This window comes from Ochotona curzoniae, unplaced genomic scaffold, assembly GCF_017591425.1.
Source record: "Ochotona curzoniae isolate NIBS_2020 unplaced genomic scaffold, NIBS_Ocur_1.0 contig_43, whole genome shotgun sequence".
Lineage (NCBI taxonomy): Eukaryota > Metazoa > Chordata > Mammalia > Lagomorpha > Ochotonidae > Ochotona > Ochotona curzoniae.
The window spans coordinates 24,627,241-24,646,577 of NW_024466218.1; the positions used below are offsets into that span (position 1 = coordinate 24,627,241).

A 19,337-nucleotide genomic window follows, 5' to 3' on the forward strand; every position below is an offset into this window, starting at 1 on the left:
AATGGTTCTCTTTAAAATTCTAAATAAGGCTCGCGAAATTAAATTTATGTGTCTGCCTTTTGTTTGTGTTTGGTTTGTCAGACTTTTAAAGAAACACAGTAGGAAACTTCTTATAATTTTGGTTCTATTTTTGCTCTTGTGCAAGTTCCAATTGCTCTAGGCTCTTTTTAATGGGAAAAGCCTCTCTTGGTGCAGCTGTAAGCTTTTACAAATCTAAAGTGAATCTGCATCTAGAAATGGATGGGACACTAGCTCTAGGACACCAAAATGTTACCGACTGCAGGGTCCTCTGTGCTTGAATTCCTCATGGGAGAACTTTGTGATCTTTTTCACGATTTCCATTCACAGCCTCACACTTTCCTCTCTGAGACATGGAGTTAACCAAACAGAGGAAGTGACAGCAAATGATGTGACTACACACCCTTGCTGAGAACTAAATTGATAACCACAATACAGCTCGTGTTCAGTGTGTCAGGGCAGAAACTAACACGACTGGATACTTGCAAACACCGAGTATTGCAAGGAATTCTTCCACTTGATATCATCTTACTTCGTGCAAGGTCTTATTTACTTCAATACTGTTTTCGTTCATTCTCCACCTATCCGTGTCCGGAAGGAATGGTCTTATCTCCCCAAGGACCGACCTTTTCCATTCTCTGTACAAGGTTCTCCAGTTCCGTGATCTGACTCTGCTTTTCTTCCAACTTTTCAGCAATTTGATTCACATTTTCAACATGTTGCTTTAACGTCTGTTCTTTTTCAAGCTTGTTAACCTTTGATCAGAAAAACAGTTATCAGACTCTTATTTTTATTAAGCTTACATACATTATTTTCTTCTAGAAATTTCTAATTAGCACCCTCCAAGTTGAAAGTTCTCACTGATTCAGAAAATTACTTTTTTGGTTCTAGTGTCCCTCAAAATGCATCTGTTATACCACTGTAAATTTAAATTAGTAGGGAATTGATAATACGCAATCTGAATTAGTATAAGAAAAAGAGATGCTAGTTCAAGACAATATTTTTTCACTTTTTTCTCAATTATCTAGAAAGAAAAGTTTATATGTTTACTATAAATGTTAATTATCACTATGAATCATGACGTTACTCCATAACCTACAGCAGCAGTTGTGCTGAAATATCATAGAAGTGTACTGTCCATCTGGCAGTCCATCAACCACACTGGGCAGGTTTCAACTGACACTCAGCTGACATGCACACACATAGCTGCATGTCGATTTAATCGAATTCGAGGTCTCATTAAAAAATTAGAATGTCTGACTTCTCTTGAAAACACCATGTGGTCATTCCTGCCAGACCACTTCAGGCTGGAGCTGAGCCTCTTTTATAGTAACAGGTGCGTGCTGTCTCCATGGACACTGTACCACACACAGTGCACCTGTCGGCTGTATCCACCAGTCACTTCAGGTATTCAGGATGCAGCTGCACCTGGCACACAGGTGAGTCCGTGACCAGCGTCATGGGAGCCCAAGGCATGACAGGTGTCAGCTTTAGGCAGTGGATTTCTTACTGTTGTCCACCAGGGATCTTGCCAAGGCCTGAGCTGCCAGAAACCCAGCAGCCCCACCAAGATGGCACTTGCCTGGCAACTGTTTAGTATTGTGAGCTTTACCACACACACTTATGCACACACAACACTTCTTTTTCATCTTGTCCCATAATAGGAAGAAGCCTCAAAAACTTCCATTGCATAGTAGGATGACTCTTGACAACCTCAGTTATGGATGTTTGTACTAGGAAGAAATTTTTGAGGGGGTACATATATTTACCCTGAATGGACATTACATAAAACACATATGTACAAAAATGCCCCCATAATATATATAATTTTTATATATCAGAGAAAATAAATATTCCAAGGAAAATGATGCCTGGATTTCAGATTTTTGGGAGGTCAATATGAATTTATGTTCTTATTTTTTTTTATTTGTGAAACAGGTTCCCCCATCTATTGGGTCATGCCTCAAATCATTGCTCCAGTCAGGTCCAAGTAGAGGCAAGGGTTGGGAGCCAGGAGCTCAGTCCCGACTTCCCACGTCACTGGCACAAACCCAACCAGTGGAAGCCCCACTGCTGCCTGCCAAGGTCTGCAGAGACAGAAAGCTGGGATCAGGAATGGGAGGCAGGAATCAGACCCAGGCCCAAGACGGGGTGGGGAAGCCTCAACACTCTCCAACTCTAGGCCAAGCACACCCCTGTCACGCAGATTCAGCTCTTATTTTCCCATGAACATCTGGATGCACCCTCATACATTTTTCAACATTGTCTTAGACCTAATACCCCAACTTCTGATTTCAAAAAAACGTATATACATGGAATTTACACAGATTTTATACTTACTATTTATATGTAAACACATGACAATGTAAACTAGACAATTTTTAAATATATACTCACATACATATTTTATTGATTATTTAACTTTAAGAATATATTCCGGAACATTAAAAAAAAAAAAAAAAGGGGAACCCATAGGCCCAGCTCTGTCAATCCAAAAAGAGAAAATTAGGCCAAAAAGGCAGAAGAACTCAAACTGGATCCATTTGGTCAAAGGCCTGTGGCAGCCTGTGCCCCGTGGGATCTGCGTGAGAACAGTGACGCAGGAGGTGCTGGGCTCAGTCGGTAGGGGGAAGCACCCCGGCCTTTGCTCGGACCCGTCTTGTCACCTGCGCATTGCTTGCCTCACTCTCAGCTCCTCCGCAAGAGGGACTCCGCGTCCAGGAGCCAGGCTGCCAGGTCCCTACCTGCAGCGAGTGTTGCCCGTCCTCGTGCTTTCTTCTCGCATCTTCAACTTTGCTTTGGTAGTTTTCAAACAGCCTCTGGGCTACATTCCTCAGGGCTGCTGCGCCTGCTTCTCTGGAAGCTTCCAGCTAGGAAACAAAATCAGCCTTCAGACAATGTCTCTGAGCCCCACGGCTTGCCCACTTACATGCCAGCCTTTCAGTACTGACGCCCACAAAAGCGCTGCAAGATGTGTCTTCTCGAAGGAGAACTGACACGAGGTAGGGGCATTAGAGGCAGCAAAACATAAATGTCCCAAGCCCTTCAAGAGTAGAAAGCAAAGAAGTCATCATGGGTTTGCCTTTCAGGAAATCAACTGCACATAAACCCAAAGAGGGAGATATAAAGAATGCAGTAATAGGGCCCTGCGGCGTGGCCTAGCGGCTAAAGTCTTCTCCTTGAATGCGCCGGGATCCCATATGGCCGCCGGTTCTAATCCCGGCAGCTCCACTGCCCATCCAGCTCCCTGCTTGTGGCCTGGGAAAGCAGTCAAAGACGGCCCAAAGCTTTGGGACCCTGCATTCATGTGGGATACCAGGAAGAACTTTCTGGATCCTGGCTTTGGATCGATGTAGCACCAGCTGTTGTGCTCACTTGGGGAGCAAATCATCAGATGGAAAATCTTCCTCTCTGTCTCTCCTCCTCTCTGTATATCTGACTTTGTAATAAATAAATAAATCTTTTTAAAAAAGAGAATGCAGTATTAGATTAATCCAATTCAACTATGAAGATTGCGATTAGTATTTATTAAATAAATAGGTTTTCAAAATCTGTTGTGATCTGAAATGTGTCATATGAGATCTGCCCTGTTAACCAATGTGTAGTGTACCAGTGTACGCTTGCGAGCTGTACACACGGCGTTGTGTCACGGGTCTCTGGGACAGATTTTTCTAGCATAATCAAGACCTTTGTAGGATTACTTCAATGATGAGAACAGTCTCCACAACAAACAGAAACAAACCTGACGTTTACTTTGTGAGACATAAGCACGCTTTTCCACATGCATACCACTTCCTGGGTGGGTGGGTGGGTGGGTGGGATGTCTCTCTGTCTGCAGACTCACCAGCACTCACAACCACGCTCTTACCACCGAGGCTCGAAACACAAAGTGTGCAACTTCACCCAGCAGCCATACCTTGATTTTTAACATTTCATTCTCTTTGTTCATTTCCAAGAGCTGCACATCTTTTCTTTTCACCTTTTCCCTGAGTACGTCCGTACTGCAGCCAGGGAGGTCCGTGTCCGAGGCAGAGCCGTTCTCCGTGCTGCCCTCGAGCTGGAATGGACGAACACGGGAATCACAGCGCTCACTGTGTCTGCCTGCGACACATCTGCACAGCAATAATGGCCACACACTCTCACAGATGCCAAAGCAAACTAGTCAGCACAAACAAAATAGCTTTGGAGTGTCAAATCCCCGTGGGGAACACAGTCCAAGTAGCTGGGCTCTGTATTTGCTCAAATATGTACAGGTCCTTGTATTAAAAGAGAAAGAACTATCGCTTTTATAACTCCTAGCTCCCAACATGCTGTTAAAATTTTCTAGGAAGTCAATAATATTCACAAGACAAGGTTTTTTACAGAAAAATTCTAACTTGCAGACATAAATACAATTGTTCCTATTGCATTACAGACTGGTAGCTTGCATAAGGCCTAGCAGATACAACACAGCTCAGTCAATGCTAATGATGCTTCTCCACACTCACTGAATATTGCATTTCTCATCAAGGACATCAGAACTGAAAATCACTGGCCATATAATTCTATGTACTCGAGTCCACTAAAATAACAAGTCAAGCATAAATTTCACTTGGAGTGTCTGGTGCAATAGCCTAGTGGCTTATTCTTTGCCTTGCATTCTCCAGGATCTCATATGGGCATCAGTTTGTATCCCAAATGCTCCACTTTCCATCCAGCTCCCTGCTTGTGGCCTGGGAAAGCAGTTGAGGATGGCCCAAAGCGTTGGGACTCTGCACCCACGTGGGAGACACAGAACAAGCTCCTGGCTCCTGGCTTTGGATCGGCTTAGTTCTGGCCGCTGTGGCCACTTGGGGAGTGAATTAGAGGACAGAAAATCTTTCTATTGTCTTCTCTCTGTATATCTGCCTTTCCAATAAAAATAAATAAATCTTTCAAATCAATCAATCAATCAATGAATCAATCAACTTTACCTAGAATATCAGAATTTGGGAGATGAAAAGTACATTAGAAATCACCCAATTTAACCCATCCATTTCACAGACTAAAAATAATCGAGGACCATTGCCCAAGGAAAGGCGGCTCATGGGAGATCCAATACCCCCGCCTGCGCATCGTTCATCTGCGCTTTTCCGTCTTTCGGTTTATCTCCTGGTAGAGAAATCATGATGGAAAAGACACGCCCCGCAGTTACAATAACAGCTTGGACTTGAATAAGCACCTATCATGTGCTAGGTTATAAGCAGGAGTAGTCACCACAATTTATATGGATGAAGAGTTTAAAGACGAGAGAATTTAATAAGACTAAAGTTATATCTTAAATTAACTGCCAGAAATAGAACGAGAACCCAAGTGTCTCACTGGAGTCCTCGCCACTGCGACAGCCTGACTGCATTTGGAGATACAGATGATAAAAGGAACACACCGCCCGTAGGTAGCATTCCTCCTTGCTGTAACTCCGCCGTGAGTTCACTACGTATGGTTCAACCCCCTGGGAATACGATCTCTCTGCACTGACCAAGTAAGGAGCTCTTTTTTTAACTTGCTAAAGGTTTCTCATTGAAGGGAAATTATTGGCTGTGGTTCATAATGGCAAAAATCCTAGAACAGGCCTTCTAGAACTTTCCTATGAAGTTGGTGATAGGTCTGGTTTGAAAATCACATTCTGAGCCAGGCTTCTGGAGTGGAGGTGTTAAATTGCTTTTCTAACCGGTCTCTGCTGACACCAAGGCTGATGCTGCTGTGCGGCAGCCACACCTTGAAGAGAACAAGACCCCAGGTTCTGAGCAGAACGTCTCTGTTAGGCTGGGTGAGCTCTGCTGTGGTGTGAGGTTGGGATGCAGATCTTCTACGGCTTGAGGTAGTTGAGGCAGGCACTTGGATGCAGATTCCATCCCGTTCCCTGTCAGGACCACCAACAATCCATTCATTGCTAGGCCAGTGGTCAGAGTTCAGGCCTCAGTGAACATAACCCATGAATATTTGAGAGTGGCCTGACAGCCTTTCTGGAAACTTTTCCTAACTTGCCCTCAGTGGCCTCTTTCCTTTCTTCTCTTCTCCTGGTTTTGCAGTCCCTCTGCTTGACCTCCTCGGATGGTTCCTCCTAGGAACACCCACACACTGGAAACCTCAAGTCAGGCCTCGCATCATTCTTCTTTTTCAGATTTTTTTTTTCTTAAAGATTTTTTTGTTTGTTTGTTTGAAAGGGACAGAGTGCCAGAGAGAGGAAAGGAGACAGAGATACTCCATCTATCAGTTCTCTCCTCAAATGCCTGCCACAGCCAGCAGTCATGAATTCCCTCCAGGAATCCTGTGTGGGTGACAGAAATCCAATTATTTGAATCTTCATTTGCTGGAACCCACGTGCATTAGCAGAAAGCTTGCCGGAAGGTGAAATAGCCAGAACTGGATGCAAGTGCCCCACCGGGGATGCAGGAGCCCCCAGAAGTGGCCTGCCTAACCACTAGGCCACTATGCCAGCTCCTTGTCTCTCTTTTCGTTCAACACCTGCGTGGTTATCTCCTCCAAGTCATAACCTTCCATAGCAACCATAAAGTGCCCAAAATACCTACCCAGTAACATAAACCTGGCAGTGGTGACCTTCGCTGTCAAGTCCAAACTCCTGTGTCCAGACACTCATTTATTAAAAGACTAACACATAATTCAAAATAGCGCAAACTGAGAGTTCAACTTTTTCCCATCATCCCCACACATAACCTTCTCCTACTATTTGATGGCTCTTAACTTGAGAAATGCAGAAAATTGGTTGTGTTAACTGGTAGTGGGGGATGGACAGGGAACACTAAGTTTATGCTTTGATGTACTCTGGCCTTGCACAGAGCAGATCGCATTTACGACTTACACTAGGATTACATGAAGAACTTGGCATAACCTAGACAAGTCAAAATGCTGATGCCCAGACCTTAGGTCTATGAGGGTATTCCAGAAAGTTCATGGAAAATGAAATAAAAAGTAAAATTTATTTTGGTGCAAAGTAAATTTGCAATGCATGCACCTGAGTGGTTCGCCAAAGATCTGTGGAAACACATAACTATGAAAAAAAGGATAATCACATCTCAAAATTGTTTTACACCAAAGTGAAATATTTACTGCAGCAAATAAATTATTTTGCACAAAAATAAAATCTTTTCCTCTTTCCATGATCATTTTGAAATGTCCTTGTTAAGGCCCATGTGACACTAACAGCCAATGCCTTTATTTACCTTTGTGATGTATTCTGCCTGGGCCAATATCTTCCCACACACTTTAGATAAGTAATCACAATTTAAAATATTCAGGTAAGATCTTATCCAATCTGTTCTTCTGAATTATTTTTGCGGTAAAACATTTCATGAATATAATCATTGACATCTTGATTGGTGCAAAATAATCTCCAGTTCATTGTTTAGAACTCTCAAAAATAATAATTACCAAAAAGTGACTTCAATAACATTTTTATGGTTTTGCGCAAATGTTCTTCAAGAATACAAGTAGAAGATGGTGATGAATCTGTTACCTTTGCATTCAGTGTGTGATTCTCACTGCTAGCTCCTACTTCCTCTTTAAACATTTGATTCCGAATCTTTTCCAGTGTAGTCCGAATCTACAGGAAGAAATCACTGGTTTCAAATACAGTTAGTATCAAATGCTATTTGTCTCTCTGCTAAATAAAAGTACTTGATTTGTCTGGAAACCAGTACATATATTCTGATGTCAGATATAAATAGCTGTAATAAAACCAATATGCATTTAGGCTGACATTGTTTAGATTACTGAAAATAAACCTTTGATCTTTATAATACTTTAAAGAAAACCTTAAAATACAATCACTTAACAGAATAGAATATTACAAGCTAATTATCATTGAGTAATTAGAACATAATACAACATAGTTAGCCCTATTTTGTCCATAGATATAGTAATTTAGTAGTAATTTACTGTTTAGTAATTACCATAAAACAATTACTATTTAGTAATCACTGCAAAATAATTACAATCTAGCAATTACTACAAAATAATTGCTAACTAGTAATTACCACAAAATAATTGCTATTAAGTACTACAGAATAATTAGTAAGAGGAGAGCATAAAATTTTATGCATGAAATATATGCTCCATGTCTTGGTGACCTATGGAAAGCACTCTGGAAAGATTTAATTAATCACCATAAACAAGTTATGAGCTATGGATGTCAGAATTTATCCTTGTGTTCTAACAAACAATCAACATGATGAAAATATGTGCTGTCAGCATTCCTTATCATCTTGGATTTTCATAGGACTTCAGACTTTTAAGGAAGTAACATACCAGCATGCAGTCCTTGGCAATAGTTCCACTGGGTTGTAAAAAAGGGCAAGGATGCAAGAGGCACCTGCTCAGCAGGAAACACAGCCATCCACTTGAGAACACAGCATCAGCCCCAGGGAACACCATAAAACCGCAAAAAAGGCCATGCTGACCAATGTGGCATGAATTAAGTGCTGCTTGGTGTTCGGAACCCTCTTTCCGATCACTCGAGTTCAGTGAGGGAAGAGCATTTCATTCTAGGTGCAAAACATGCTCAGATCCGCAAGAGGTATGACTAACCATGTTTACATCTCAGCCATCAAGGCTGCCCTTGATCAAAGGAGTGTTCTGTGGTGAAGACGACCAAATATACCAATGGGTTCCAGAATTCATCTGCTTTAAAATGTAATTGACAAGCAGAAAGGGGAAACGAGAGAACCTCTTCCTTCTGCTGGTTCACTCCCCCCAAAACCCATACCAGCTGGAGCTAACCAGGCCCAAACCAGGAGCCAGGAACTCCACCTGGGTCTCCCACGTGGCTGGGTAGGGAACCACGTGCATGAGCCATAATCTGCTGCCTCTGTGTGCGTGCTTTAGCAGGAAGCACGCCAGCTAGCAGAGCTGGAATTCAAACTAGGCACTTGCGTTTGGGGGACAGGTGTCCCAAGTATTGCCTTAACTAAGTATGTCACTATACTTTCTACAGTTTATCTTGGCTACTCACACCCTGGCGCCAGCATGTTGGAGCAGCCTGCAGTGCTGGCATCCCCTACAAGCTCTGCTTTGTGTCCCAGCTGCTTCACTTTCGATTCAGCTCCCTGTTATTGGCCGTGGGCCCCTGCACCTGCCTACACAGGAGAAAGCTCCTCGCTCTCAGTTTCAGACTAGCCCAGCTCTGGCAACTAAGATTATTTGGGGGAGTGAACCAGCATATGGAAGATCTCTCTCCTCTCTCCCTCTCTCTGTAACTCTTTAAACTAAATAAATCTTTTAAAAAGCAACCTCGTGGGCCCAGCATGCTAACCTTGTAGCTAAAGTCCTTGCTTTGCACACACACCGGGATCCCATATGGGTGTCAGTTCATATCCAGGTTGCCCTGCTTCCCATCTAACTCCCTGTTTGTGGCTTAGGAAGGCAGTTGAGGACGGCCCAAAGCTTTGGGAGCCTGCACCCACATGGGAAACCTGGAGGAAGCTCCTGGCTCCTGTCTTTGGATCAGCTCAGTTCCAGCTGATGTGACCACTTGGGGAGTGAATCAGCACAGAGAAGATGTTCTCTGTCTCTCCTCTCTCTCTCTGTATATATATTTTTTCCAATATATATTTTATATATATATAATATTTAAATATATATATTTCCTATGTATACATTTCCAATATGAATACATAAATCTTTAAAAAAAAAACATTGTGCTAAACATACCTTTTTCACATATTCTGTTTCTTCAATAATGTGAGCTGATGTGGAATCATACCAGGCCGAATTCTCTTCTGTCTTGCCCTTTGGGAAGACTTCCGTGGTCACCGTTACCGCTGTCATTGTGAATCCTAGCATCAGAAAAACATACATCCATTTAGCAGACCAGACTTTATCTTGCATGATCATTTGTCACATAAACTTGAAGAAGTTATTGCTGTAGTCAAATACAATAGCAAAATTATAAATCACTAGTCTATATTTGTAAATTCAACAACCAATTTAATTTAAAAGCAATACCACCTAAAACCATCATTAATTAGAATTTTTTAAATTAAACAATTCAACAAAAAATATGTAAACTTTCTCCTTTTATTGAACATCTTCTTAGACAATAAAACCTCAAGGGAAGTTTTTATAAATTCCTTCTATAACATTGAAAAGAATTTCTAGATTAACAAGGCTATAACTTGTAGGTTCTTAGGAAATAATATGTCTAAGCAATATCTTGAACCAAAGCTAACAATAGCAGAGGAAAGTTTAGTGAAAAACTTATTAACGTAGCAGAGTTCATTATTAGCCTTAATGTAGCTAAAAATGGTCATTAATTGTCTCAGGAAACCCATAGTCATTTACACTATACATGTTATTTGAATCATGACTTTCTGGAGACTAGAAAAGAGCTGACATTACAGGATTTTTATAGTTTTGGTAGCTATGATAATATAATTATAATATTCTTAGAAAATGTTTGATCTATTACTGACACATATTGAAACAGTTCCAGGTGAAATGAGAATACATTAGGACCTGCTTTCAGACAGCAGAGCAGGCAGGATGTGCCAGACACAGTGGTCAGGTTGTTGCTCCCACCCACACTGGGGTTCCTGGGTTCAAATCCTTGCTTTTCTGCCAAGTCCAGTGTCATGATCATGGGCACCTGCGAGGCGGCCTGGAAGGTGAATGACGTACTTCCCTGCCCTCCACCAGGACGCCCCGGACTGAATTCCAGGTGTTTGGCTTAATTGCAGCTCTGCCCGGGTTGTTGAGGTAGTTCAGAGTGAACCAATGGACAGGCAACTTTTCCTTATCTCTCTTTCAAATAATTTTTCTTAAAAATTGGGAGGAGTGAGTGGAGACGGAGAAGAAATAAATTTAGCAAAATATAGATAATCATTAAAGTTGTGTGATGAGCAAATGTATTCACTCTACTCTTCCAACATTTGACATTTCTATGGGGAAAAATTAGGGAAAAAAAAAACAACTATAATGAAATATGAGATAGGATTGTTCGTTCCATTTCACCAGTAAGAAAACTTGGACTCCCATCTTGATCTAGCAACAACCTATTTTTACTAAAAACAGAAAGAAATTTTGTATTGCTTGTGGGAATACCATAAGTCCTGCCTTTATCCTTTAATCTTCAATGAAACTGACAGGGCTTGCCAAGAGTTTCCCATTTTATTATAGAATCCTCCTAGCGGCTATGCTTCTATTTTTCTTTGCTGAAGATGGCTTGGCAGCAGCAACTAAACAAGTCAGCTTGTGCAAAATGAAAGCGGAAATACTTCTTCTCTTGGTCACTGGATGTTCCTTCCCAGATTATGGTCTTGATCCTAAAACAATGCTTTGATGCTAGAAGTGAAAGAAGCCATGGAGACAATATGTAACATGGTTGGGAACCAGAAGGAGGGAGTTGGTGCCAGGGGAGAGGTCAACAAACCACAGCCCATGTGGCAATCTGCCTTCTGACCTGCTGTGCAGTTTCTGAATCAAGAAAGGTTTTCATATTTTAAGATATATAAATACATGTACTTTCTGGAAGGCACACTAGAGGGGAGAGAGAAAAAAAGTTAACTTCCTTCCACTGACTCACTCCCTTAATGCTTATGACACTCAATATAGGACCAGGCTAAAGCCAGCTACCAAGAAATCCAGAAATCCACCAGGTGTCCCACATGGTGGCAAGGACTCCAGTACTTGAGCCAGTGTCTACTGCCACCCACAATGTGCGTTAGTCGGAAGGAAGTTGGAAGCAGAGGTAGGACTGGAGCCCAGGCATTCTGATAAAGACGGAGTCTTTTAAGTAGCAACTTACCTTAGGGCCCAACAGCACCTGCCTGCGTTCTTACGCTTCTGAATCGTTGGAGGGGAGAATCTCAGAAGGACGGCATGTTTATCAGTTGTGCTATGAATACAGTGTTTTGCCAAGCTTTGTGTTAAACCTTTGTCCAATGGTCAAGAATGATAACACAACGTGACTAGTTTCAAATGTACTACATATGAATGCAAATTTTTCAATTAAAAAAGTTTCTTGTTTGGGCTCTTAAATTGAAACCTAAAATTTTCATTTTTACTATCTGTTTTTACATTAAAAACGAACATGACGTGTTGGCCCAGTTTTGATTTCAAAGCTCTTCTGCACAAAAAAATGGATGTATCTTCTAACTCGATTGTATCCTCACAGTGTTTGTGAAGCTTTACTGTAACACTGCCCTGGTCATTTATCTGTCTGGACACGGTTCATGGTGTTTGGCCAGAGTTGAGCTGTTGCAACAGAGAAAAGCCATGGCAAACAAAGTGACAACCTCACCCTTCCAGGTGACAGCAGTGATGGGAACAGACCTAGTTAAGTTTTTCCTTAGATTCAATCTTCGTTGAGCTGCAGTTTCATCTTATAGGTCTACTTTTGTTTTTCTTTTTAGTATGTTTTGCATTGTACACACCGACAGGAATGAACCCCCTTTAGAACAAATCCCACGGCATCCTCAGCATGTTTCTGAACTTGAAAATTCTGTTGACCTCATCTCAGAAATACTAAACTGTACTCCATGGTGGCCCTTTTAGTCCTGCAATTGAGGAACACTGCCACACAAGGATAACTCAAAAATTCTACATCTTCTAATGCTTGTTAAGCCACCTAAACCCAGTTAAATAAAATCTTAGCTTCACATATCTGTAGAATGGGCACACTAACAGAGTTGTGAAAAGGAGGTTTAAAACACAGAAACTGTTGGTCTCCCACAGCACCCATGAACAGTTTCTATTAACACTTTGGCTTATGTCTGATTTTATAAATTACCAGGAAAAGCAAGCAGCCAATACAAGGCGACGTGGTTCATGCCTATCTGTTGGCAGTGAAATTCAATTCCATTGTTCTCATTGGTTCACAAAGCTTTTTTGCCCACAGTCCTTGATTTGTATGAGAAACCCCAAGAGGAACATAAGACAGCAAAATCCAAATTGCCATATGGCATTACCATCCTGGGGAAAACCCAGGCGAGCATTTATTCCAGCCAGAAATAGATTAGGCAGATAAAATTTTCAGAATAAAATACAATCAGTTAATTAAAGTGAAGAAAGACTTTTATTTGTTTTACGCTGGAACGGATTGAAGACAGCTTACAAGTGGCACCATGCCAAGAGGGCTTATTTCTCAGACTTGGCTTTGCAAACTGGCTCCCAGAAAGGGGGCGGTCCAGCACACAGAATTCTGTCACCTGAACTTTGACAAAACAGGCTCTGCTTTGTTCCATCAAACTCTGAATTTTTCCATGAGGCCAGAAAGAGGTTCCACCACTCAAAGAGTTAGAGGCAACCTATGTTCTCAGCCTCCTTCCGCCACCGAGATGCTGTGTGATCTTGGACAAATCCCTTAACTGCTCTGTGCCTTAGCAGGAAAAAATGCAATGGGTCGTAATTATTAACAATAATAATGAGCATGAGGTTGTTCAAGCATTTAGCAAGGCAATGCATAGTAAATGAGTTGTACATGTTGGTCTAATCAGTAAGTAAAATATGAGATAATTATCTACAATTAATTTTGACAAGCAATCTGATTGTTTTGCTTCCCTGAAGGGGAAGAACCAGGTAATATTTTAAGCAGTCTACATCTGAGAGGGGCTACAGAGGAAAATCTGCTTGGGAAGATGTTGAGACGATGAAGTCTGACACTGGCACTTTAATGCTAATACATCAGCAACCTGTCAGTATCCTCGACCAACAACTTTGACATTTAGTGGAAGGCTTACAATCTACACAGCCTATGTACATAACTGTAAACTGTAATCCATGTGCTAAACTAACAGATCACTGGACACTTAGGTCTACTATTCCATACAATGACATGCAAATAGCTGAACAAACATGTGACAGATACATGCAAGGCATTGTTACAGGTGTGATGATGCGGTAGCCCCAAGCAAGATCCTGGTCATGGCAGATGTAAGGTCCTGCTGCCACATGTAAAACTAGAAACCCCCAAAAGCAGAGGCAGTCCATGCCGATCAGGTAACAATCTTTTATACCCAAGTGAAATTCAATTCCACTTCTCTCACTCACCCATTAGCCTGTGGCTTAATAAGACTGACAGCCTTACAGAAAGGGGAAACTTGAGGAGAGATGACCATACAAGAACCACACCAGGTCAGGATGAAGGCAGAGATGACAGTGGTCCTTGTGTGTGCCACAAAGACCAAAACTGGCAGCCAGTGCCAAGGAGTCATGGAGAGTGCTGGCACAGACTCCCCGTCACTGCCCTCAGGAGGAACCAAGGGCAGACACATCGATCTGTGTGCTGACTTGTAGAACTGGGAGGTGACACATTTCTGTATTTACTCCACAGGGCTTCCGGTGACTGGTTAGAGCTGCCTTCAGAAATGAACACAGGCACTGGGTACAGCCTGGCAACCCTACCATGGGTGTTTCCTTTCTTAACCCTTGACTCATTCAGCCCTATGGTCAGTGTTTATTGAATACTCTTGGCAGGTGCTGAGGCTGCAGCAGTGAACCAAGAGACTTTGCATAGAGAAAAAGATGCACGCTAAATAAATAAACAAGTATGGGAAACAATGGCAGTGCCCTGAAGAAAAGTCACCCGCAGGACAGGACAAAAGGAGGTACCATTTTGGACGACTGCTCCTGGAAGCCACTCTGAGGGTATGGCACTTGAGGAGGATGCGAATGAAACAAGGTGCAAGGCTCTTGTGCCTGCAAGAAGAGGGCTCCGGGCACAGGGAGAGCAAGAGCAGAGCTGGTATTTGCTTCAAGTAGCATTCTAAGAGCCATGTATCAGGCAATGTCACGCATCATTCTCTCTAATATTGCAGAGCTTTTCTTTGCACATAGACTTAAACTTGTTGTTTTTCTAAGGCGTGGTCTCTTTGGGTATGTTAAAGCAGATTTAGTTCTGGCTGACCTGACCCCAAACACTGAAGGAAAGGCAGAACACAGCAAACTTTGTAACACTGTCTCATGCTGCAAGGAAAGCTCAGGAAAGGGGCAATGAAGCCAAATGGTCTCAACACTCTACTGCTGGTCCAGACTGAAGCTTCCCAGGCAGGTCCTGGGTAGCTCTGGGCCACCCAGTGCGTCAACCTCCAGCCTGCAGACACGGACTCACCATCATGTGAATACTACCAGCCTCACTGCTCCTCACTGCCTGGAGCAGGAGCAGAAGCACAAGAGTTTTCTCAGCAGGCTGGGTGCTCCCACAGGAAATGCCACTCAGACCAGACCACCAGGCTTATTGATGCTAGAGGTGATAAAACCCGTCACCATGCAGGAAAGGGGAGTCTGACACTGAGTTATCATGCGCAGTGGCAGCAATGCCAGCGCTGGTCCCCATAGACCTCTGGACATATCTGAACACGCTGATCCACTCTTCCTGCTGCCCAGGCTGGCAAGTACAGCACACTGGGTCCTGACACTGCTTTCCAACTTTCCTTTCTGTTAAGGGAGTTGCTTCACATCCTCCTACCCAGTGAGCCAGCACCAGGGCTCAGTGTGTGACCCAAGAGCTCGCACTGGTTCTGTGCTTTCTGTATTTTCAGTTTGTATTTTTGTTTCTTCTTTCTGACCACTATCACACAGAGTTTAGGTAGCAGAAACTGCAAAAGCACTTCCAACAAAAGTACGATGAGAAGTGAACTCACGAGGCTCCAACCTCTTGAAGAGAATGACCATGCCCCGAATACTGATCAGCACACCTGTTCTGCAGCTGCCTTATACAGCACAATGGTGACATCCAGTGTCAGCTGGCTAAATCTCAGGTGACTATACCTGAAACTCATGCCCAATATACCGGATATGCATGCTAACACTGACCTAACCCAACGTCGGTTTCCAAGTGATAATCTTGTCATTTTCTTAAGCAGAAACACACACATATAACAACATTATATAAATAATACATATGTGTATTAAAAGACTTAGATATGAAACAAAATATTCTTGGAAGAAAAAGGATGCAAACATTGGCACAAGCACAAACACATATATACTATCCACAAGCTCCATGCAATTTATCAAAAAGTTATTCTTCATCTATTCTCAACATTGTCATTATGATATTGTGCTACAGTTATTATCTTCAGCACATCTACAAATGTAACTAACTGTTACTAGAAAGCTCAGTGGGTTCTTTCCTTAGCTTAGTACAGAAATAAAAAGTATCACTTGCAAAGTAACAAGTTGAATGTAGAAAGAAGAGAGAAGGAGAAAGGACCCCTGGGAGAGGACCAGGAGGTAGGCTACTTCTTAAAATGAGAGAAGGAGAGACATCAAAGGCTTTCAGAAGGATTGGGGGATTTTAAGTGTTGCCTGACCCCTCCTTGTCTGGGCAGGAACCTGCAGGCAAGTTGTTCCCCATTGGTGGTCTCTCAACCAGTCAGGAAATGGCTGGGCAGTTCTTGTGCCACCCACTTAAAGATGTGCCCAAGACTTCAGCAGGCTTGGAGGGTCTCAGTACCCACGACACAGTGCGTGTAAATCTTCAGGATGATAGATTGACTTCATCTTTTGAGAACAAGTGGTTTGACCTCATGATTAGATATCTATGAAATGAAATCATCTGTCTTCATAATTCACCAGCATAATTTGAAAAAGAGGAGCATGTCAAGGACACGGATCACACACTTCATGCTATTTACTCTTCTTTCCCAACTTGAAGGAAAGAAAAAAGAAACTTGATTGGGATAACAAATTCCTCAACATTTTTTTAAAAAGTTATTGCTTAAATCAGTGTAAACTCATCTAGTTTCAGGCACGGTCAGAACTGATGGATGGTCATGGATGTGGTCCCTGAGCTCCAGTATTGGTCCAGCTCTAGGATGTCCTGAAGGACTTGAAGACTGAATAGACCGCATGAGGACAGACATGTGGCAAACACCACTGAGCTGGAATCGTCTGTGGCGACTCGAGCCCTGAGCAATACATGCTCCATAAACACCGGGTCAGTGAATGAGAAAACAGACCCACAAAATCACAGATGCACCATATAAGCTCTGACGCGACAAACACACACACACATACTTTTATTTTCCAAACACATGTATGTGGTTGTTTCTGTGCTTAGTAAAATGTGAACTAATTTTAAAATGTCATGAAATTCAGGGTAATATTTTCCATTATGAAATGGTTTCACTCACTGAATGAACATACAATTTTGATACAAGTGCCTCAATTCATAAGGTATGAAACTACTCCCCAAGACACTGAAAATCCCTCTCAAAGCTTCATTTTTTTCTTTGGAAGTTATTTTTCCCTAAGAAAAGTACAACTCACTTTTCACCTTTGGCCAAAATTTATTTTACAGCTCAAGTCTAGGTGGAACATATTGTAAACAAACAAACAAAAAAGCTCAGGATTAATATGCACATTATTAATCCACAAAATCACATCTGAATTTGTGTGAAATGCCTCTTTGTCCTTTGAACAGGTTTTGTTTGGTAAACACCAAAGGATAAGAAGTTTAAGAGGCTTGTCTAGTTCCCAGGTGCTAGAACCTGTTCTCAGGATACCCCTTACCTCGAGCAAAGATTAAAACTGTCAGGCGTCTTCCCTCTCCAGCCGCGGGCGTGGGGGAGCAGAGGACGGCGGCCATGCACAGCTAAACAAGAGCAGCCTTTGTGCCTGGAGAACACCTGACACTCCGGCCCAGCTCAGCTTTCTGGGAAAGCAGACTCCTGCATATTTAATACAGCAGGTAAAATCAAAAGGGCACATTATCTTTTCCTTATTCCAATACAGGATAATTCCCTTTTGTATTCTAATGCTCACTGCATTCTATACACTTGTATGCTAAAAAAGATAAATAAATAAATACATGATGAAATTGGGATTCCTGAAATAAAACAACTGCTCCTCAATGGTGAGCAGCACAGCTTTGTTTACCGTCAGGCCTGATTTTGCCAGATCTGATCCTTACATGTGTTTTCTTTCTTTTTTTGCTTTTTGAAGGAAAAACGAAGAGGGTGCCGGGAGCTTTGGCAGCTATACAATCTCCAGATTTAAAAGCCACATCTCTACAGGTGCACTCTCTCTCAGTAAGACAACACTGCTCCCTTGCAAAGCTGGCAGGCCTCTAACAGCCAGCTTCAAAATCCCATAGAGTCCCTCAACACCAACAGCAGAAAACTGTCCCAAGGCGGCCGGCTGTCTCAGCTCATTACACTGGGCAAGACAACCCCCTTCATTCAATTTGCTCTAAAAATTCTGGGCGCAGGGACCTGTTCAGGCTGGAGTGGGATGACAGCTTTTTCCTGAGGATTCTTTTCCAAGACTCCTAAAATCAGCAGGCAGGCATCATGGGGAGCCACTCAGCTCAAACAGGAAGGTGAAAGTATAAAATACCAACCCTGCCTAAGGGATCGTGTAATGAGCAGATAAATAAATCATCAGGTGTGCGCCAAGCGAAGGACAGCAACTTTCTCGTAGAGAGGCGAGTCATTAACTTCACGTCCCAGGAATCCAATCTCCAAATTGGAATTTACAGCGAGGAATATGCTAAAGGACCCACAACCGGAAATAACCTGGGAACACTGAGCTCCGCAAGAGAAACCCCGCTTCCAGGGGCACCTGCACACCCACTCACCTGGCGCACGCCGCGGTCGCCAGGGATCACCTACCCGGGAGGACGCTTGGCCAGCGTGGGGTCCCAGCGCTGCTCCACCCCGGGCACTCAGCCTAGGTGTCAGAGTCGATTCTCAGAAAGCTGCAGGAGGGAACTCCGCCCTGCGGGGCGAGCCCAGGGCAGAGTTCGGACTCCGGGGAGGAGCCTCGTCTCCTGTTGCACCCGGGACGCGCACGCCCTGTGCACAAACCCACATCTGATTGCTGCTTTCTCCGGAAGTTCTATTGTTACCCCAAATTCATGATTCTTTACTTGATTTGTCTGTATTAATTTTTTACATTAGAATAGTTTGAAATCTTTCCCTTCAAATTTGCAAGGATCACACAATTTCCAGTAGGTTTCTGCCAGTGTTCTCTAATAGCCACATCTTATTAACCTCGGTACACTAATAAAACTGAGAAATTAACAAAGAGCCGTATCTGCCACTGAACGCCAGGCTTCGGGCTGACTTTTCTGCTGACTTCTTTCTAGATAGCACCTGCCTATGCCACGCTGTGTCGCTGCGTTCGGTTTTCTGCATTTCCGGGTGATGCCGTTCTAGCCTCTTCTTCACTCACATGGCTTTGGAAGATTCTGTTGAAGTGTTTTTGAGAGTCCTTCATTTGGTTTAGTCTGACATGCTTCTCAGTGCAGTGACTGCGGGGTTTGGCAGGGCTGGGGGAAGCACAAGGATGAGCTCTTGTTCTTCTCCGGGAGTAGGACTTCTTTGCAGCCTTGACCCTGAGCC

The 19,337-nt window shown here is 42.9% G+C and overlaps 1 protein-coding gene across 1 annotated transcript in view; it reads right to left on the reverse strand.

Moving 5' to 3' along the window:
- Nucleotides 1-18,589, reverse strand: part of CCDC68 (coiled-coil domain containing 68) — a 38,482-nt gene extending 19,893 nt beyond the window's left edge. The window contains exons 1-6 of the mRNA XM_040984739.1: nucleotides 18,572-18,589; nucleotides 9,706-9,830; nucleotides 7,514-7,600; nucleotides 3,935-4,075; nucleotides 2,763-2,888; nucleotides 645-773 (exon numbers count right to left, since the gene is read on the reverse strand). Of these exons, the coding sequence (XP_040840673.1) occupies nucleotides 645-773; nucleotides 2,763-2,888; nucleotides 3,935-4,075; nucleotides 7,514-7,600; nucleotides 9,706-9,822 (600 nt within the window). The 5' untranslated portion in view covers nucleotides 9,823-9,830; nucleotides 18,572-18,589. The remainder of the gene's footprint in view (nucleotides 1-644; nucleotides 774-2,762; nucleotides 2,889-3,934; nucleotides 4,076-7,513; nucleotides 7,601-9,705; nucleotides 9,831-18,571) is intronic.
- Nucleotides 18,590-19,337: the final 748 nt, after the last annotated feature.